The 21,844-nt window shown below is 37.1% G+C and overlaps 1 protein-coding gene across 4 annotated transcripts in view; it reads right to left on the minus strand.

The window, feature by feature from the left end:
* Positions 1–418: 418 nt before the first annotated feature.
* Positions 419–21,844, minus strand: part of LOC107660582 (collagen alpha-1(XVIII) chain-like) — a 96,669-nt gene continuing 75,243 nt past the window's right edge. For 2 of the 4 annotated variants that reach the window (XM_016449919.1, XM_016449918.1), the window contains 38 exons: positions 20,578–20,653; positions 19,055–19,495; positions 17,905–18,026; positions 17,306–17,332; positions 16,219–16,416; positions 15,877–15,903; positions 15,597–15,659; positions 15,391–15,468; positions 15,257–15,304; positions 14,436–14,564; positions 11,949–12,011; positions 11,190–11,234; positions 9,679–9,810; positions 9,528–9,596; positions 9,423–9,449; positions 9,218–9,316; positions 9,080–9,115; positions 8,901–8,990; positions 8,788–8,817; positions 8,611–8,646; positions 8,443–8,502; positions 8,281–8,358; positions 8,008–8,043; positions 7,848–7,901; positions 7,684–7,755; positions 7,511–7,576; positions 7,343–7,373; positions 6,854–6,907; positions 6,633–6,667; positions 6,435–6,548; positions 6,195–6,348; positions 6,038–6,102; positions 5,803–5,934; positions 4,675–4,707; positions 4,213–4,536; positions 3,930–4,127; positions 2,964–3,079; positions 419–1,930 (listed from right to left, as the gene is read on the minus strand). In XM_016449919.1, the coding sequence (XP_016305405.1) occupies positions 1,717–1,930; positions 2,964–3,079; positions 3,930–4,127; positions 4,213–4,536; positions 4,675–4,707; positions 5,803–5,934; positions 6,038–6,102; positions 6,195–6,348; positions 6,435–6,548; positions 6,633–6,667; positions 6,854–6,907; positions 7,343–7,373; positions 7,511–7,576; positions 7,684–7,755; positions 7,848–7,901; positions 8,008–8,043; positions 8,281–8,358; positions 8,443–8,502; positions 8,611–8,646; positions 8,788–8,817; positions 8,901–8,990; positions 9,080–9,115; positions 9,218–9,316; positions 9,423–9,449; positions 9,528–9,596; positions 9,679–9,810; positions 11,190–11,234; positions 11,949–12,011; positions 14,436–14,564; positions 15,257–15,304; positions 15,391–15,468; positions 15,597–15,659; positions 15,877–15,903; positions 16,219–16,416; positions 17,306–17,332; positions 17,905–18,026; positions 19,055–19,495; positions 20,578–20,653 (3,672 nt within the window). In that variant the 3' untranslated portion in view covers positions 419–1,716. The remainder of the gene's footprint in view (positions 1,931–2,963; positions 3,080–3,929; positions 4,128–4,212; positions 4,537–4,674; positions 4,708–5,802; positions 5,935–6,037; positions 6,103–6,194; positions 6,349–6,434; positions 6,549–6,632; positions 6,668–6,853; positions 6,908–7,342; positions 7,374–7,510; positions 7,577–7,683; positions 7,756–7,847; positions 7,902–8,007; positions 8,044–8,280; positions 8,359–8,442; positions 8,503–8,610; positions 8,647–8,787; positions 8,818–8,900; positions 8,991–9,079; positions 9,116–9,217; positions 9,317–9,422; positions 9,450–9,527; positions 9,597–9,678; positions 9,811–11,189; positions 11,235–11,948; positions 12,012–14,435; positions 14,565–15,256; positions 15,305–15,390; positions 15,469–15,596; positions 15,660–15,876; positions 15,904–16,218; positions 16,417–17,305; positions 17,333–17,904; positions 18,027–19,054; positions 19,496–20,577; positions 20,654–21,844) is intronic. The other 2 variants (XM_016449921.1, XM_016449920.1) reach the window with 2 other exon arrangements.

Here is a 21,844-nt window from a genome sequence, read left to right on the forward strand (position 1 = left end):
TTTACAGTTCCAAGCATTGAGAATGAAGAGCACTTAAGCTGATCAAAGGTGGCTTTTATGTGAACTAGAAGCAAGGATATATACCAAAAGTCACTTAATCTTAACCTGACAGTGAGTTCTTCAAAATATTTGTTTTGATGAATATATCACTTTAGTAAATAGCAATTTTTGGGTGAAATACTCTTTTAAACATCTAATGATTGTGGAGAAACATGAATCTCACAAACGAAAACAATAGGTAAAAACCTTTATGAATTGAATGTCTAAAATACATACTTAATACTTGGGAGAAGAAAAATGTACCTTTATTTTTTAGTAATCAGTCAGTGAACAGTAAACACATTCATGATATGAAATGGCTTGTGAATGAATTTCTGATATGTTAATATTGTGCATGAATAGACAACACAGACTAAGATATGTGTAGACAGTTCAGGTTTTAAGAAAATAGATTTTGATACACAAGAACTAGTGCCAAAGTTACTGTGGCAAACAAAAACAAAATCATTTATTCAGTACCTCTGAGACATGGTACAGCACAAACTGGTTAAAAAAAGACTACAAGCCCACAGGATTGTACTGAATACATCAGTAGCACTACAGTGGATTAGGTGTCTGAAATTCCATATGGATAGAAGATAAAGTGTCTTCATAAAACACATCTGTCTCTCCCAAACAACACTGTCAGCAGCTGTTTCATCAGTGAAAAGCACCGAATGCAACCAAAGCCTCTGAAATGTCCAATGAGTTATAGGACATGTAACTGCTATTTTTGAGTAACAGAATTTTTTAAATTAATATTTGTTACAAAAATCTTGCGGCTTCCCCTCTTTACTTAAATCATTCACTTTGCTTTATCAAAACTTCTGGAATCAACCAGAAGTGTAAAACAATGACACTAAGAAGAACGTCCATATGAAATTTCACATGAATCACAATAAAAAAAAAACACACACAGTGATCCCATAAATGCAAGAGAAGTATTTAAAATAAATTTGTTTTGTACAAAAACTCTTGAGGGATAAGTATTGAATTATTCAAAGCATCTTCTTTTTGCCCACAAGAGCTTTTTCGAGAGAGTGGCTACAGTTAACTAGTCTTGCACTTTTATCTGTGGAAGTAAGTAAAAGTGCTCACTAAAATAGAAAAAAAAAGTATGGTTTACAGTTTCAAATCATATTTTAGCTCTCTTTATTGCAAAATAAATATTTTCTCTTTTTGAAATCCTAAAACTAAGATGTCAGGTTTGCCCCTCAGTATCCAACAAACCTTGGATGAAAATGGAAACGGTACAGACAAATAAGTGGAAGAAGTTACACAAAAAATATAGCTAAAATTGGTTAAATATACCAATTAAGACATCTTCAAAAAAAAACAAAAAACAACACAGATGACAAACAATTCATATACAAAATTTTATATGGATACAGTTAAAAACACTGCCTCAGTTGGCCTCACTTCTCTGGTTTAAACCCCTGAAAAATATGTGCCAATGCCCTGAGAGAGAGCAAACACCTCCACGTTCAACCTGCCTCTTTGGCGTTACGGTGAGGGAACAAATGACTGGCAAATTCTCCTTAAGGCAGACTCAGTTCTTTTTTAAAAAATTTGTCATTTTCTTTTTTTTTTTCATTCGTTACATACAGACATCTACTGGAGGGAAATGGGTCTGTATAAATTCTTGTGTCGAGTGTTCAAAGGCTCTTCAGGACGGCTTTATTTCTTTGATTGTGTCATGTAGCTGTTCTCGATGCACAGCACGATGTAGGAACTGGAGCAGCTGCTGGAGGTCTGCTGGAGGAGCTGGCCAGCCTGTAGAGATGAGGCCAAGCCTGTCACCGCACGGTCTCCGGCCCTCCACGTCTCACAGTAGTTATCCGTCTGCCTGTGACCCCTGCCACTGGACCCATGCCAGATCATCTTCTCTGGCCTACAGGATAGAGGAAGAAAAACAATCAATTTAGGTGGTTTAAGATAGCCTCAGACTGCATTCAAAAGCAGGAACACCTTTCCAAAATTGCAAAGTCAAATCGCATTGCCTGACTGTGGGATCAGGATGCACAAGTTTTTAATCCATCAACTGGGAAACTACATTTTGTTACAAGGTACCAGACAGCTACAATGAGTTCTGAGGAAGAGTCAATCATTGGACCAGCCTAAAATTTGGGCACTGAATTGTTGAAAGATTTAGAATAGAGTGACAGAATCAACATAAAGATAGAATGAATGATAGAATGATAGATAAAATTATATACTGTAGTTAGAATGAATGTTAGAACAATTATAGATACACAGAACGATAGATAGAACTATAGATAGAACTATAGATAGATAGATATATAGATAGATAGATAGATAGATAGTGTGACGAGAGGGGCGGGGCCAAGAGCTGTGGGAACGGAGCGAGGCCGGTGGAGAAAATGCTAATGCACGACACCTGCGCCACTCACCGGTCTCGAGTCCCACGGAGGAGCTCCGGAAGGATAAAAGGAGGAGTGACGACAGTGTTGGAGGAGGGAGGACCAGGCCTGGTCCAACACACATAAAAAGAGGAGTGACGACAGTGTTGGAGGAGGGAGGACCAGGCCTGGTCCAACACACATAAAAAGAGGAGTGACGACAGTGTTGGAGGAGGGAGGACCAGGCCTGGTCCAACACTGTCGTCACTCCTCCTTTTATCCTTCCGGAGCTCCTCCGTGGGACTCGAGACCGGTGAGTGGCACAGGTGTCGTGCATTAGCATTTTCTCCACCGGCCTCGCTCCGTTCCCACGGCTCTCGGCCCCGCCCCTCTCGTCACAGATAGATAGATAGATAGATAGATAGATAACAATATTTTATATTGCATTCATCTCTAGCTCCAGTTCTCTGAGTGTTTTTAAAGGAAAATGAAAAGTGACAGGATGCTCTGCTGAGGCCTCTGTTTGAAGGGTTCACAGGATCAGCCAAAGCCACTGGCACTCACCAGGCACTGTCCCGCAGGACATCTCTGCCATCAAACGAGTAGATAGGAGCATTGTCCTTCATCCTGCTCTCTGAGTCACTGAAGAGAGACTCCCAGCTTCTGAAAAGGACTTGATCCTGCAGAGGAGAATATCAATGCCATGAAAAGATTCAAGATCATCTAGTGAGGTCATTGGGTAAGTTTGGTCTTGAAAAATTGTCAAAATGATCCAAAAGATCAAATGAACACTCAGTGCCAATACAGAATTCTACAAGCCTGAAAAAGCAAAAAAAACGAGGGAAGCTTCTTGAGAGAACATAAAAGGCATGAGTTTTGAACTTTTCAAAAACATTGAAATATTTATGAATGATGAATTTTCAACTGGGCTGCATGATTTAAAAAAAACACATTTTCATGTAAAACGAAGATAAACGGTTTTCGCTGAAAACCTAGTGTTGCAACAGAACATGACAGACAGTGTTAGACTAATAATAATTCTACATAGTGGAAAAAAAACATAATATTTTAGATTTAGTATCTGATCTGACACTTTATTATTAATATTAATACATTTTTATCATGTTGTTGTCTCTACTTTATAAAAGCAAATAGATTGTAGTGATTTTACAGTGGTTAAAGGGATATTAGGCAATGTGCTCTGCTTAAAAACAACCCTTAAAGAGGGTAAAAATCACTGTAATTTTATGGCTTATTACTTTAAATACCTTGAATTAATATCTGTATGAGTAATGGAATACACAACGGGGTTATTATTTGTTTACTAAAACTAAAACCATAAAAAAGAAATAAAAATACATTAAAGATAATAAAACTATACAGACGTACATAAAAACTAATAAAAATGACAAAAATTTTAACTAAAAGTAATATGAAAGAAGAAATTACAAGAAGAAATTCAAAATCTTAAAAAACAATAATAGCATCTCACTGATACTAAAAAAAAAAAAACACTGCTACAGTACACACCTTGAAGTTAACAATCGGTAATGTCTCTCTGTCAGATTTGCGAACGATACTGTAGAGGTCCTGAAGTTTGGAAGACAGGAAGGCTCTGAATGTTCCCTTCAGGCCCACGGCGCGAGCCTGCTGGAAGCACAGGAAGTCTGCCCCACGAATGCCTCTCATGTTGCCCACTTGTGGAGAATTCAGGGCAATAAGATGCAACTGTACAGAAAATGAAAATGGCGTCAAAAAGGAAATAAACACAGGGGACCTGTGCGAATGTTGCGATGAAGTTGATGGAACTAACCCCTGGTCCGGAAGTGTGGACGTGTCCTTCTGGTTGATTGACAGGAGGGCTGGGGTGGCGGGCTGGAGTGATGGGGTTCCTCTCTGGTTGTACAGGGTATCTGTGTGGTTGTACAGGATCAGTGTACTTGTTATCGGTGTAGGGTGGGTATCGTTGATCTGGGTAACGGGAGTCGGGTGCATTGGGGTTTCTATTCTCTGGCTCCCTCCTTGGAAACTCGATCGGCGGGTGCGGTGGAGAAATCTGCTCTGCTCCATTGTTAGCTGTGTGGTCTTGGGAATAGTGAACAACAGGGGGCGGCTGGACCGCTGCCACTTCATTGTCCTGAGGAAGAGCCAACAAGCTAGTCATACCTTCAGGAATTGATATGCACATCCACTAATTCCAACCTCCTTTGATTAAACTGTGGGTGCTTATTTGAATGTTAAAGCATAAAAAAAGAGCTTTATTCGCACTGCTTACCAGCCCTCCATAGAAGGGTTTATAATCTCCAAGCTGCAAATAAAAGGAAAACTGTGTTAAAATTTGAGAAGACGTTAAAAAAAAAAAAAAAAAAAAAGAGTAAATCCTTATACTGTAATGTTTTGACAAATAAGAATGCATAAATGTAATGACAAATAATAATGCATAAAATTTATGAAAAAAAAAACTACTTTAAAACACCATGTTCCTAGAAATAGGGTCAAGCGATTAGTCAACAGAAGAGACAGACGGCTGCACGTGAGTGTCCTGCATAATACTTGTTTATAGATCTGCTGTTGGAATTATTACTTGCTGCTAGGAAGGAATATTTCGTTTTCTGCCTACTTCCTAAATGTAAATGTAAATGTAAATATGTGCATTCATGATGGTTTTCTGTCTGAAAAAAAAATATGTCATTTTATATTATCATACCATAATTTTGATTTAGCGGCTCTAACAATGGCAAGTGGTGTGACCAACTAAAAAAAATTATAAAATTGTATTACTCCTGGAGTGCATTTGAGTGTTCTTAAATAACTACTTTCCAAATAATAAATAATCTAATAATAATAATAATAATAATAATAATAATAATATAGTTGCAAGCAGCGATGACGGGCCCAAGTCTCAAGTGTCACCGCCACCCCGATGGCATCAAGAAAACAGTTTGGTTATTGACTTACAGCAATGAAAGAATCTTTCTATTTTCCAAAAAAAAAAACATCACATTCAAACACATTTCTTTATTTATTTACAATTATTAAATAAGATACAATTTTTGTGGGGTTATCTCATATGACAAACAGAACAAATCCTGCCATGCCATAAAAATGGCAATTATAACATTTTTAATGAACTTACTGACCCTGACAGTCATGATATTTATGATGTCATGCATTGTAACTGTCATGACTTAAATATAATTTCCTGTTTTATGGTTTACTTGTCACATGACAACAAAATCTGTATGTTGGTTATACAACAACATTAACTTTAATTTGGCAGACGATTTTTTTTTTTCAACAAATGATCATTATAAAAATCATTATCAAAGTATTTTATGTATGAAATGCATTTTTAATATTTTTGCAATAAATGAAAAGGTGTGAATAAAAATGAGCACAATACCATCACTTGTCTGACACCATCCCGAACTCTGAGGTAGAGATCGTTTCTGTCCAAAATGTAAATCAAAGCACCTTCAGTCTGTCTGCGTGCTGTAGCCATCATTATGTCATAAGACCTCAGGAAAGCCACCTGCTGGCACATTTAAAACCATGGGTATGATTAAAGTATAAAGTATCAGGTGTGTAATCATATACGCGCCCATTAGTAGTTTCTTTCATCAATGTCCCACACTCACCCCAGATCCTGTGCCAGGAATTCCTGGTGGGCCAGGGGGACCTGGAGGTCCGGGAATACTGAGTGCTAAAAATAAACAAAAATCATACAACACTGTCTGTTATTTAAATTCCTCAAAAATATTCTGTTTGTTAAGAATTGTACTTATTTTTTCTTACGTGGTCTGTAGGCTCCTGGCAATGACGGTGACCCTGGAGGACCAGGGGCTCCAGGAGGTCCTGGGTTTCCTGGACGACCATCATAACCAACTCCAGGAGGTCCTGGTGGGCCCTGCGGTCCAGGGGGACCTCTGATTGAGTCTCCTTTAGGTCCCTGGAAAAGATGTCTTTGATGAGACCATTCATATGTAGGTAAGTACTCAATTCAGGTTGTGTCTAGAAATACCCAATAATTCTTACAGGAAGTCCAGGGTTTCCTGGTGGTCCTTGTACAGCTCCAAAACGAGGGTCATAAAATCCACCTCCTGGCTCTCCTTTAAGACCGGGCTCACCGTGCTCCCCCTTCATCTCATTCTGAGGAAACAGATGCCATGTTTTGAATTGGATAAATCATAATCATATTGTTTCATCAATACTTTCATTTAGAGAATCACATACCTTTAGGGCATATATATCAATGTTAGAGGAAAAACCTGTGGAAAAAAAATATATGCAATATTTATTGCATTAAATACATTAAATAACGATGATGTCAAGCTAGTAAGTCAGGGAACTTTAGCCAGGGAGTCACTAAAATTTACAGAGGCAGAGACAGCCTTGTTATTCTCGCCTGCCATTGGCCCTGAATGTCTAGAAACAGCAACAGTGGTCAATTTTACCTGGTGATCCTGGAACACCAGCAGCTCCCTGGTCTCCTTTCTCTCCTTTCATAGCTTAGGAAAACAAAACAACACATTGTTCAATGTTGTCGAATATATTAGAATTTGAACATTTGAACTCATTTCTGTTCAAATTAATATGAAACGCAGCTCTCAATACATTTTCTCCTGTAATGTTGAATATTTTTGAGCAAAACAAGTCATTGAAAGGGAAATAAAATGTAGGTTGGGACCTGATTTTATCCATTGGGAAATAATTGGACCAAAGTGAAGTTCATTACATCAGCAGTAAAGAAAAACGGTTTAAGAGGCAGAATTTTATGTCTTTTTTTTAGAAACCATTCACAGTTAAATCATGTACAGTAAGATCACGAAAGTACTTTAACAACATAAATAAGAGTACATTTTGATTTCACATTGACTTTAAGGACCTTGTGACAAAATATCTTTTCATTATCTGCTGTGACAAGAATGACTGTAACAACCTACCTGGATAGTGCCTCGAATAATCTTCATATCTCTAAAATGGAAAAAGAAGATAGCAAATTATTGCTGTTGCAATCATGACCACTTCAATTCAACATAGCCAGTATATGGAGCTCAATTTGCAACATTTCATGCATGAATTACAGCTTATTTGACACAAAAAGCACTTACACCGAATCTGTCCAAGGGCACAGCAGGTCCAGGGGGACCAGGGGGTCCTGGGGGACCAGGAGGACCCTTGAAAAGACACAAAATAACTTTTGAGGGAAAAGCTATCTATATAACAATCAACAAAGGAACAAACTGCATTTATTTTCAAATTCAAGAGCTTGTGGTGTACTGACTGGGTAGTCATATCCAGAGCCTGACCCTGGTTCTCCCTTCTCTCCTTTGTATCCGTTCACACCTGGACGGCCCTGCAGTCAGAAAATGAATTTAAGTACACAGTCAGTTAAATATGCTGTTGTCTGTCATGGAATATTTTTTGTTGATGAAAGTTGAGACTTACGGGTCTGCCTGGCATTCCAAATTCACCTTTCAAACCAAAAGGGCCAGCTGGACCCTGAATAAAATGAGGTATGACTTAGATGTTGCTCAGAATGTTCCAAATATATGATGGTGTTAACTTTTCATGTAAAATAAAAAAAATGTAACAAATACAAACATACAGGAGATCCGACTGGTCCAGAAAGCCCTCTCTCACCCTACAGAGAGAAAAAAACTAATTCATTTTGATGTACAATACTAAAATGTTTGTACACCTATTTAATCTTTAGTATTTTCCTCATTTTTGAATGTTAGTTAAGTCATTAAAAATATGAAGAAACACAAAAGGAACTTTTATTTATTTTAATTATTTAGTGGCCAAAAGTCGAAACTGTATGTTTCCTGGACACTTCAATATCCAATTCACTTTCAAACCAAAAACAACAAAACAAAACCTTTTGGCCTGTCAGTCCACCAAGGTAATGTGGGTTTCCATCAGGTCCAAGAATTAGTCCGGATTCTCCTTTCTCCCCCTACAAACAAAATTATGCTGCAGTGAACTCTGGGTTTTTAAACACTTCATTTTAGGATTTATCTATTGGTTTTTGCTTACAAACCTTAATGCCATAGCCTGGTGAACCAGGTTCTCCTCTGTCACCCTTTGGTCCCATTGGGCCCTGATTGGTTAAGTAGATGGAGTGTAAGATTGATTATAAAACACATAATTCTGACAATAAAGTTTTATATATATATATATATATATATATATGTAATGCAGTACTTACTGGGAATCCTGCTTGACCAGGAAAACCAGCCCCACCCTGAAAATCATATAAACAATTTATGAATATTACAAAATTTGATATTATGAGTCTGTTTTTCAATGCCGACAAGACAGTTTCTGCTATCCTAATGCCATCTATCATATTAACAATAGACTACCAGAAGAAACATTTTCATACCTGAGGCCCCGGTCCTCCAGTTTCATCATACTGTACAGAAAAAAATGACAAACAGTTCAAATTAAAACATGAACCATTATAGGCAAAAAAGCAATATAAATGTGAAGACTTACATTTTCAGAATAACGATAAATAATTTGTCCAGGTGGTCCAGGGGGGCCGGGTGGACCTGGAAGTCCATTTCCATCTCGACCAGGTTCACCCTAAACAAATGATCACATTGAACAATGATTAAATAAGTCATTTACGATTTCAAAGTCACTAAACCACTTCAGACCAAAAGTAAACTCACCCTATCACCTCGGTCTCCCTTGTCGGCCCTTGGTCCCTGCAGGAAAATGCAAAACATTGAAATCAGCCTGAAGTACTGCACATCAGAGTGGCTGTTTAATACATTTTCACCTAAGAGTTTTATTAAAATTAAACGCACCTGTGGTCCAGGGAAGCCATCCAAACCAGGCTGGCCATCTTTTCCCTGAGGACCCTCACTGCCTTTCTCACCAGGAAATCCTGGGAAGCCAGGCTTACCCTGAGGAACAAGATATTAAATTTAATTCAAAAAGTCCTCTAGGTATGATCTAAAGATGATATCTTTAGGATATAATTCTCATTTGAACAAATAAATGAAGTCTTACTTGTGGTCCTGGGGCACCAGGAGGTCCCTGAAATTAAATAGGATTGCAGTAAATTAACTGCTACAGATCAACAATGGTAAATAAAAGTACAACAGAAAAACAAACCTGGATTCCTACTGGTCCTCTTACTCCAGGGACTGAACTGAAGTGAACACCAGAGCCCTCCATATCATCCTGAACACATACAGAGAGCTCAATATTTTTGCATTTTTCCTAAAAGACTGTGAGATGCTAAGTATGATTGACTAATACTTACAAAACCAACATGATAGCTTGGGCCAGGAGGACCAGGTGGCCCTGGTGGTCCAACAGGTCCCATTGGTCCTGGAAGACCAGCAAGTCCACCCTCTCCAGAAAGGCCAGGGGAACCAGAAGAACCTTTGGCACCCTTTAAACACAAGGAGAAAGAAATCAATGAAAAAGGTGACTACTAGATCAGTGAAGTTAGCTTTCAAGATACCAAGAGCACAACATGTTAGTTTGCACTTTCAGACAATGCATCACAAAGAGTCCACACTACCATCAGTATAGTAATATAATGTTACATTTCAAGTATTAGAACTGTAGTGTAGAAAGTTGAAATGTTTGTGAAGAAAATCGATTGCCACACTCAAGACCTGCTACCTGCCACCCTGCAGCTTTAGAGAAGGATGAGGTAGAGTAGGAGAGAAGATCGTAGAGATAGCTGGGAAAGTAGGAGTTTTGCTACAGAGACAGAAACATAAAAGAACCCTGAGTGGGTTTGGCTGTTTCAGAAAAAGCTGTTTTCTGAAACAGCTTTCCACACAGTGTCCTAACTAGGCGTGACACAATAAAGCAACGTTATTCTTCCATTTTTCTTCAACAATGGGCACTTTTCATAATGAACAACTGCTCTACAATGTTATTTCCATTACATTTCAAAGTACCCACTGTTGTAAAATTATACGTCAAATTATATTTTAAAGAGTTATGGATTAAAACGACTCCTTTTTATGTATCTTTTACGGTGTATTTTTTTAGCAAAATAACAGCTTGATTGAAAATAGTGCACAATAAAAAAATCTGTTATGAAATAATATTTATCTTAATGGAAACGTTAATTTTACATTAAGGGAATTCTGTCTGCTTGGTAACCAAGAACACTATCTAAATCATTTTCATAAAATACTATAAATACTGAAATGGTTTATGATCATTTCACTTTGCTTAAATTGTCATATTTGTTTTTATGATTGTCAAGTAATTTTTATGATTTAAAAAAAACGAAAAAAAAAAAACCATTTAATTATAGATTCCCATGCTTTAAGACTGAAAGTCTGGGTCTTGGAAAAGAGTAAAACAAACAAAGAAATCTGTACATAAAAGATAATTGAAAATAGCAAAATCAAATAGGTTTTAATGAAATTTAGAAAAAAAGTTTAAAAAATGACATATAAAAAATCTCTTTATCTACAGGTTTGCATTTCTGATGCTGACAGTGAAATCTCACTTGTACAAAATCCTGCTCCACAAAACTATATATTATACATGTATATTAGTGATCATTATTGTGAAGACAGACAGATTACTTCTCAAAGGATCTTGCTTCGTCACGCCTGGATAGGACATTATGACATTTTTTTTATTTAATTCCTATTAAAAGCATACAGAGCATTACAGATTGCTGAGCTTGTACAGAACCTTTATACTTAACATTTAAATATGTGATATGCAAACGAACATGTACATACTGTACACAAGTGTTTTAGAGGTTTCTCACAAGGTGCACATATTACGCAAACTGACCTTCTCTCCCACAGGTCCAGGTAGGCCCAGCTCACCGGCATCACCCTGTGGAGCACAAAAATCAGTCCAGTGTCTAAAGATAGCTATCATTACAAGGATCTCAACAGAGCTGAATTATGCAAGTCCAAATCCATTAAAGGACCAGCACAGCTATCTATGTATGGACAGGGTTCCTACACTTTTTTACCAATGGATTGCCATGACTTTTCCATGACCGTTCCAGTCGTTTGTGATTACAACATAAGGATGTTTTAGAAATCATTTTATAGAGACTGCCAGGTTGGATTAACATTTGTATGCACAGACTGTGATGAGAGGGTCCAACCAGTGTCCTCTACTGTATGCTATTGCCCACTCATTGAGCCTAGCCATAAATATTTTGTCCCTAGACTTGGGAAATTTTACAGAAAGCCCTGATGTCAAGTGAAATAATGGATTTAAAATGTATGCTTAATTTACAAATGTCTCCAATAAGACAAACTAATGTCATCACGCTGGCTTGTGAGCATGTTTACTCTCCACAAGCATCCACAAAAAGTAAAATTTAGATAATTAAATGTTTTAAGGTAACTTTCTTAAGATTTCTTTAATTTCTAAAGAATTTTTAAGGTTTTTCCAGGTTTAAAATTAAATAAAAATTTATTTTAATATTATTATTAATAATATTGAATAATGAATATTATTTAAAAGGTTTATTAATCACAAAGGTAAATTCACTGTTCATTTTTAGGTTTTAATAGAAGAAACTGGACTTCCTACCTTTTCTCCTTTTGGGCCAGGTAAGCCTGGTTTTCCATCAGCACCTGATGGACCTGGAAGTCCCTATTTAAAAAAAACAAGATCCTTTTTTGAATTTATTTATTTTAAAATTTTTATGACTTTAACAAGACACAAAATGACAGGGAGAAACAATCAAAGAGCACACACATTACCAGTGTTGGGCAGTAACGCATTACTTAGTAACGCGTTACTGTAATTTGATTACTTTTTTAGTAACTGAGTAATTTAATGCGTTATAATTTCCAAAATAGTAATTACATATAGTTCCAAGCCGAGGTCTCTGTGCGTTACTGCTGCGTTACATCATTGCTGACAGAATGCAGTGTTTTAACATTTAGAGGGTGGAGCACATGCAACGTCCTCAACCTGAGACCTACTTTGACTGCTTACGTATGTGCCTGTGAGGCGGATACTACCAACGAAAAACTCAGCATGGAGAGAGAAAAGTGTGCGTTCTGTAGCTGTGCGTAGAGACTCGTGTGTGTGCGGGATGTGTGAGAATAAAATCATTCGCGGGACTCCTGCAAAATAGAAATATCTAAATATAAAATATCTAAAAAAATTGTTATTCATCTATTGCATAAAAGCAACAAGAACAACTAATATAACATAAAAACGATTAACAGGCACAAGCATAGGCAGAGTTTCTATTTATAACACGTGTTTGCAGCGTTGAGCAATGTTGATTTCTGGAACGTAGTGGCCAATCAGAGAATCCACTCACCGCTCAAAACGTGCAGAAGCTACTGTGCAGTGCTGAAATTTGTGTGCTCACGAATCCTCTCATTATAACACACGAATTGTAGAAAGACTATATATTATAAAAGAGCTTTATGAGATTGCGATAAACTGAGACAAAAGGATGCCCTTTGCTGGCATTCTGACCTGCCAAACCATGTACGCAGCAGCCTATGCTTGCATTTAGTTAAAAATAAAAGTGGTTTGTGAATGTTGATGATTTAATAACAAATATTTATCATGAGCTTTTATGCTGGGATGTTGTGGCTAGGTGACACAAAACTTTATTTTCATGTAAATTTCATGGATGTACAGAAAAAGTAATGTAACTAGTAATGTAACTAATTACTTTTGAAATAAAGTAATCAGAAAAGTAACTTGATTGCTTTTAAAAGGAGTAATCAGTCATTTAATTACATTTTTAGAGTAACTTGCCCAACACTACACATTACCCACATGTAGGGTTGGGTATCTTTTGAATTTTATCAATTCCGATTCCAATTTCGATTCTGCTTATCGATTACGATTCTTTTCGATTCCCAGTTTCGATTCCAATGTGATGAAATAATGATATCAAACATTTTTCCTGTGTCTCTTTTTTGCAAACCATTTAGTGGAGCTGAATACCATGAACAAAAATGAACAGGCTACATAAAAACTGGACTCTTTAAGAGCTGTTTGTGTGCAAAATAGAACTGCATGATTCTGGATAAATTGAGTTTTGTTTTGTTTTTCTTTTTTTTCCCCAATGGAAGTTGAGGTTCTCTCATGATTCTGAAGAAAAAGATATTAGACAACTAAACAAAATCACATGTAATTTAAGAATAAATTATTCAATGACTCACTCAAGATGTACTTGTTTCATTACTAGATGAATCAGCATTATTGAACAAATCTTTTGTATGATTCAAAGACAAATACATTTTAACAGCCCCTTTTCGCCACCTACTGGCGTAACAATGTAATCGACAAATCTTCATTTGAAGTGTCAAATTTTCAAAAGGTGATTTACTCTATTTTAATCGCTACCGTACACATCAGAGTTTATATCTGAACTATAAACTTTTATCCCAGTACTTCTGTGAATGTTTGTAACACAGAAATAATGATACTGTGTGGCTGAAAAGACTGTGAAGCTGTTTCATTCATGACAGACAGCTGCTCTCTTTAGGTCAACGGCAGTGCGAACGTACATTTAAATGTTCGAATCACACTGATGTGATCGTACTCTGCACGGACGAACCAAGCGATCACTACATGATCGCACATGTCAAAGGTTGAGGAATGAAACAGACGAATCATTGTAATTTAGGAATATAATCATGTTGGTGTTTGAATCGTGTTCGCAATCTTTAACGATCTATTCAATTAAAGTGCTTTGTCATGTTGGTGGTGACACCTCTCTTGCAACATGTTTAGCTATCAAAGATATTATACTTAGCTTTTTTTGGCATCTGATCGCAAAGGTAGCCAAGCTTTGGAGCGCTTAGATTAGCGAGCAAGGTCCTGGCAGATAGCTAGGTCCGGTTTCCAGGAAGAAAAAAAAAAGCGCATAGGAATCGATAGGCGGAATCGAAATTTTTATTTGACAAGTATCCGATTCCTGACCTTAAGTATCCGATTCTGGAATCGATTTTCGATTCTCAACCCTACCCACATGGCCACGTCTCTGACACAACATATCCAAACCAATGGTTATAAACATGCATCATGTCACATTAGACTTACCAGTTGACCTGGAGCTCCATTTTGCCCAGGAGGTCCAGGAGGCCCAAAACCACCAGAGCCTGAAGACCCAGTGCCAGGGGGACCGGGGGGACCAGGGGGACCAGGAAGACCAGGCAAACCAGGCATTGCCTATCAACAAATAAAAAGTTACTAAGTAAAAAACTGCAAGCTTTTATAAACAGAAAATTTAAGAATTACAAATAAAATGTTAACAAAACTGCCACATTTTGCTTTACAAATATATTTTTCTTTTTTTTTTAAGAAATGACAACTTTTATTCAGCAAGGGCATGTTAAATTGATCCAATGTTACAGTAAAGACATTTATAATGTTATAAAACATTTCAAATAAATGCAATTTTTCCAACTTCCAAAAATATTATCACAGTTTTCACAAAAACAATTTTTTTTTTTACATTGAATAATAAGACATTCATCTTGAGCATCAAATCAGCATATCAGAATCATTTCTGAAGTCATGTGACACTGACAACTGGAGTGATAACTACTAAAAATTCAACCATGCCATCACAGGAATTTTAAAATATATTAGACATAGAAAACAGTTATTTTAAACTGTAATAATATTTCACAATATTACTGTTTTTACTGTATTTCTGATCAAATAAATGCAACCTTGGTGAGCAAAAGAGACTTGTTTCATAAACATTAGAAAATCTTACCAACCCCAAACTTTTCAAACATTAGTGTATATGAAGTAAATTGAAGATTATCAGCAATGAATGACGTGTCGTTCCAAAATGGAGATTTCTAGCTGTTATATGCTACAAGTTAATGCTATAAGTTAATATAAGGACGTACCGGCACACTGTCCAGATCAAATCCAGAACCCTCCATGTCTACAAATGTCTATAAAATAAATACAGAGGAAAGATCATGAAACAGATTTTAAAAGGAAAGCGATTACAAAAACAGCTGACTAATAATGAACTCACAGGCCTATCAGAGCGAGATGGGGGTCCCGGTGGGCCAGGAGGCCCACGAGGTCCTGGCTGACTTTCACCTCGTTCTCCCTAAAATGAAAACATAAGAACAAAAAGTTAAACTGACATACTATAAAAGGCAGTCACATTCAATTCTAAATGGTGCACAACCCTGATACTGTCATAATAAACCACGATAATGGACAAACAATACTTACTTTCTCTCCTTTGAGTCCAAGACTCCCAGGAGTTCCAGGAAAACCAGGAGGTCCAACTTGACCCTGTTACAAAAACAGATTTTTAATTATTTGCACATGAAACGTATGAATGCAAACACTAACACACAAAATAAAAAATACAATCAGACTTTTCTTCCCATTTTGTAGAGTAAAACCAAACCGTTACCCCCAAATACACAAGCAGGTATAATTTCAAATTGAAAAATGTACTTGACCCAGGTCTATTTTATAACAGAGTTTCATGAAATGCATTACTTACAGCTTTTCCATCTTCACCAGGGTCACCCTATAAAGGAGAGGATAGAATATTAGTTTTGTTCAGATATGACCAATGCATTATGCATAGTCTCAAGGGCAGAAACACAATGTGCCTTTGTGTTTGCAATGATGCATATCTTAAACCTGTATTAACATCATTCTCTGCTTGTGATGGGGAACACCATAGGGATCTATTACTGTTCTAACACATCAACGGCAAATGCAAGACCACTTATGACACATACGGTTATGGTATAACGCTGTTCCTTTTAAACGGAAATGCATTCGCTAATAGAAAATAGAGACAGTAATTGAGCCATTCCTTTGACTGTGATCTGCTTACCGGCTCCCCATCAGCTCCAGCAGGGCCAGGGGGTCCTGATGGTCCAGGTGGTCCTCTTGGTCCTGCCACCCTCTGCAGAACTGACCCATCTCCCCTCACTTCTACCTCTGCACTGGGCCCTGCGGGACCGGGAGGCCCTGGAGGCCCAGGAGGGCCACGGTCACCCTTTGATCCAGGATAACCAAAACCAGGATTGCCCTGAAACCAAAAATCAAGAGAGATTTGAGCATAAACAAAAGCCCATTCACACAAAGGATGATAACTATAATGATAACGGTATAGGTTTAAAAATCATTCCAAATTTAAAAGAATATCGTTCTTGGTGTGAATGGCCTTCAAGCTTTGTAAATGAGAAAAAGCTTCATGTATGTCAGTAAACGAATATGCATTAAAATCGGAAATTAATATTTACTCTTAAAGTGGGAACTCAGCAACAAATGATAATTTTGCATTCATTATTAGTATTTTATTTCATGAAACACAAAAACAGACTGTCACGGTGCGTGCGGGGAGATGAAGCGAGGACTCAATTGCAGGAGAAATGGTTATTTATTTTAATAATGAAAATTAAACAAAAAACCAACTCAAACCACCCCGAGGGGGAAAAACAGACAGGCAGGCTCAAAACTGCACTCCATGCAGACATATAACACACACAATGAGAAATGACGGATCAGCACAGGATGACAGACACCAGGAGAATAAATAGGAACCAAACGAGGAGGCTAACGAGGGAGACACAGGTGGAGCAACTTAAACAATAACGAGGTAACAAGATGGGAGGGGCCAGACAATAGACAGGAGAGAGCACATGGCAACAGACAAACACAACACAAGCCATGTGCTCCCAGAACACAGTCATCTGGTGGCCCTCCTGGGCACACCCGCTGAAGACTGTGACACAGACTTTAGGCAGATCATCTGTTTGCCTATTATCTAATTTTGTGTTTTACAAAAAATAATAATGACAAGAGGGTGCGTGAATGATAAGATTTTCATTTTGGCATGAACTTTTCCTTTAATTCACATTTAACAGGTGCAAAATCTGTTGTCACAGTTATGTCAAGGTAGAAGCATCAGAACAAACCTTTATTCCTTTCTCTCCTGCGTCACCCTGTGAAAACACAGACAAAAATGATTGACCTGTCTGCCACTCTCACCACTCTAACAGATGGCTGAACATTCAAGCTCCCCATCATTGACACATTACTGTGAATTTTGAAGGGCATAAAACTTCAATGTAACAATTCAATGAAAGAAAAGGGCCCTGTATCTCCGATTGTGGCTGAACAACCACTTCATATAAACTCAAAAGGCATCTCATATAAGCTATTAGCAGAGCTTGGGTTATTGTTTTTATAAAAGCTGTTATATAGTTTAGATACATAGCTGCTTCTATAAAACTAATAGCTCTGACTCTCAATTCTGAGCGAATGAGCCACATTCAGAACCATTAACCAAAATACACACACCTAAGATTGCATATCAGTTGAATTGTAGATTAATGTTGCTTGACAACCGTAAACAGTCTATAGTTAAATGAACTATATTATTGCTGGATTATTTTAACAAAAACAACATCCTTTACTATAGTTAAATTACTGTAACGGACAGGTTCTCAAGACTTTATTTTGAAACCAAGCTGTTCAGAGAAACACTCAATGAGGTTTACAGTACTCAACACACCTTCACTTCTTTTGCACCGCCACCAGACACAGATCCAGATCCTGCATCGCCCTTCGGCCCCACAAGACCCCTGTCACCTTTGGCACCCTGCTCTCCTCTGTCTCCTTTCTCTCCTTTTGCACCTGTAAATTTGAAAACATCTGATTAATATAAAAATAACAATTACTCTTATATGCTTTACATTTTGGAAAACATATCTGGCTCATATCTCACCCCAAATTCAACAGAACAAAATAAGAAATTAGACTTTGCATGTAGAAAATGAAGCCTCTTTTCCAGAATTTTTTTTTTTACATAAGATTTTTTTTTACACTGTGACACTTTTCCTGTCAAATCCATTTTTCAATTTACTGAAATGCAAAATAAATCTGATTCAAGTTACTGTAGTGCAAAAAGGGACATTTTAATTAACCTAGCATTTGGTGTACAGCATATATTTAAGTTAATGTTAAAAAATGCCTGTAATATAGTAACAAGAATTTAATTGAGAATTATTGGAATAAAAAAAATACTGTAAAAGTAAAACATACAGACACGTTATGATATTGAGAATTTTAGGGGAAAATGTGCTACATTTTTATGAAAATAATGCTAGAATGCAGAATATCTAAATGGCCCTAAAAAGGCTTATAATGTCTTATTTTAAAAAACAAATAAATACATTTATATTTTTATTTTATTTATTATTATTTTTTGTGGTGAAATGTGACCTGGACATGTTTTTGAGATAAGATAAGATAAGATAAGATAAGATAAGATAAGATAAGAAATAATCAAATAAAGTAAAATAAAAATACAATGACAATATTCAAGGAAAATGTGCCAAACTCCACATATTCATGTAAGAATATGCCTACCAGCAGAAGCTTCTATAAGCAGGTCAATAAGCATAGTGTTTTGATAAAACAATACAAATACAATATAACAATTATACCAATAAACACCATACATGTGCAGCAACTCTACTGCTTGCTCCCAGTCTGCTGCAGTCCCTCTTGAGCATCTCTACACATCCACAGCGTTTTGCCAGCTTTTCATGCAAAGCATCATGTAGAAATTCTGAGATTCTGCTGAGAATTTCTGCTGAGAATTTCTATCCAGAAATTCCATGTCCATTTGAGAGATTTTGATCTCTTCATTAGCGACCCACCTGTTGAACCTGCAGGACCGAGCCTGGACTCCACAGAATACCGTATGCCATCGACAGCTGAGCCTGATGTACTTAAAGAGTTTGAAGCTTGTCTAGAATCATCATATGACCCTGAAGTTTGCCTGCTAACACCAACTGAGTCAAGCGTTTGTCGAGAGTCACCATATGAGCCAGAAGTTTGTCGAGAACCATCATATGAGCCCGATGATTGTCGAGAATCACCATACGATCCAGAGTTTGTTTGGGAATAACCATACGAACCAGAAGTTTGTTCAGAATCACCGTATGAGCCAGATGTTTGCCGAGAACCACCGTGGGAGACAGATGTTTTTCGGGAATCCCCATATGAGCCAGATGTTTTTCGAGAACCGCCATATGAGCCGGATGTTTGTCGAGAATCACCGTAGGAGCCAGAAGTTTGCCAAGAAGAACCGACTGAGCCTAATGTTCAACAAAACTTACCAATTCAGCTCATTCTGAAGAAAGATAACACTTCAGTAAACCATTTACAAAAACTATGTTATATTATAAAATATATATGTATGATTATATTGATGCGAGTAAAAAAAAACCTGACACCTTATTTTTAAAATATAATAAGAATAAGAATATCAATAATGTTGGTTTGATAATTATTATTATTATCAGTGACTTCACATTCTGTAATTGTGATATAAAACCTGTATCTCATATAATTAAACTTCAGTTTTTCAACTTTGTAAGCTGGCAGATACAAATGTAATTGACAGAGATTTTAATTGTGATATTTTCACAAATATAAATGTATACAAATATAATAAGTAAAGTAACAACCGTGAGTTAAAAAAAATCATAATTACATTAAATAGTGGCAATGTTGATCTGTATACATCAAAATTGCAATAATGCCTTATGCCAATAATGGGCCACAATCCATCCTTGGGTTTAAGCCATCTATAACAAAATCTGAATAACTCAACTTTTTCAGAATACTTATGCAATTTAATGTAAAAAGACACTGTCCAATTTGCTTTACACAAGTAGAGGGCGCCAAATACCACAGTGGCTGCTTCTATAAAAACACTCCGTTTTTATAAAGTCATTCTAGTCTATCACATCTCAAAGAAATCCTTGCAAACTATTTCATGAATGATATCTGCATTAGTAAACCAGAGATTACATTTTAAATCTCCCTGCCTTCAAAACTCTGCTGAAAACACTAGATTAGACCTGCATGAACTGGTTGACCAGTACAGTCACAACAGCAAAACATAGTCAAAAGTGCTCAACCAGTATTGGCACACTTTCTGAGTAAGGAGGTTGATTAATGAATTTTCTTTCATGAACAAAATGACAGAATCAGAAAGTTGTAAATGAACCCAGAAAAACACAAAAATGTATTACACCAAGTCTGAACGAAGAAAAAGAGCCACTTAAGTGTTCAACAGAGTAATAAATTCTACTGATGGGCTGTGCTGTCAAACTAGCTGATGTTTTACAGACAGATCAGTTCAGACCTGACACTGAACAGAGTGAAAGCTCACCTGTCTGCTGCTTCTCAACAAGCGGTCTGCTGGTCACCGGCGGCTGCTGGATCGGCTGAGAGGAGGGAGGGGTCGGCTGCAAATGATGCATACCATTAATATAGCAATTAACATAAATAAACTGCAAAATAGTGTCAATCAAACGTTTAATGCAATGTACATAACAGTATAGCTTAAACAACCAAAGTATATCACTTCTTATGCCTTTCGTACCTGTTCCGACACAGTTTAATTTCATTTCACTGCTTGTGTAGAAACAATCTGACCCTCTGTGACCTCAAATATCAACATCTTAAAACACTAGATAACATTCGATATGGGAAACCAAAGAACCGTGTCACTGACTGCATGGATATTTGTACACACGCACACTCCATTCAGCCAACTGGGAGAGAGATTCAGACATACAGCTAATAGTTAACAAAGCTCCTTGAAGAAAAGCTGCCAGGGCAGGACGATTGCCTGACCTTGCACTCTACAAAACATGTGCTGCTGAAACAGCAGAACCCACTGATGAAATAGCAGGCATCAGATTCTAGAACACTCTGATCCTCAGATTTCACGCCAGGATTGAGAAAAAGGAGACTTTGGCGAGAGGACATGGCGTGCACTGATGGCCAGTGTGAGAGGATGCTGACAGCGTGTATATTTTCAGACCAAGAGAACGATCTTCTTAGGGAATGCAGGCCACGGGTCCTGAGGTCTAAAGATAGGGGTCAGGGGTGGGCAGGTGGGGGCTGTCCGGCTAGACGAGGAGGGGCTGCTAAACATCTGCCATCACAGTTACTGCTGCGGAGAATCTCGGCAGCTACTCTGACCTTGAACACATTAAACTGAGTTATGCTGGAGAAGTTTAGGACATGGAGGAGATCATAAGGCACGGAAGAATATTTCCTTGGACATTAAAAAAAAAAAAAGGGGCCATTCTTTACTGCCACATGTTTTTTGCATCATGGTCTTCTTGGAGAGCAATTTGGATCATCGCTTGGAAAGTACTGGCTTCTTTGGATATGTTCTAGTTCTGGTACACTTCCTCAACTTTGTTATAGGAGTCTAGATAAGGGTTTTTGAAACTATTTGATACAACAGATCCACATAATGTATAAAGACCCATTTGTACTGTGAATTTTTTTTTTAAATGTGTAATACCAAGAAATCGTTTATATGAAGAGTTAGTTTTAAAGTTTACTAAAGACCCATGTGAATTTTTTTTTTAAATGTGTAATACCAAGAAATCGTTTATATGAAGAGTTAGTTTTTAGTTTTA

This window comes from Sinocyclocheilus anshuiensis, unplaced genomic scaffold (genome assembly GCF_001515605.1).
Source record: "Sinocyclocheilus anshuiensis isolate Anshui unplaced genomic scaffold, SAMN03320099.WGS_v1.1 scaffold627, whole genome shotgun sequence".
Taxonomy (NCBI): Eukaryota; Metazoa; Chordata; class Actinopteri; order Cypriniformes; family Cyprinidae; genus Sinocyclocheilus; species Sinocyclocheilus anshuiensis.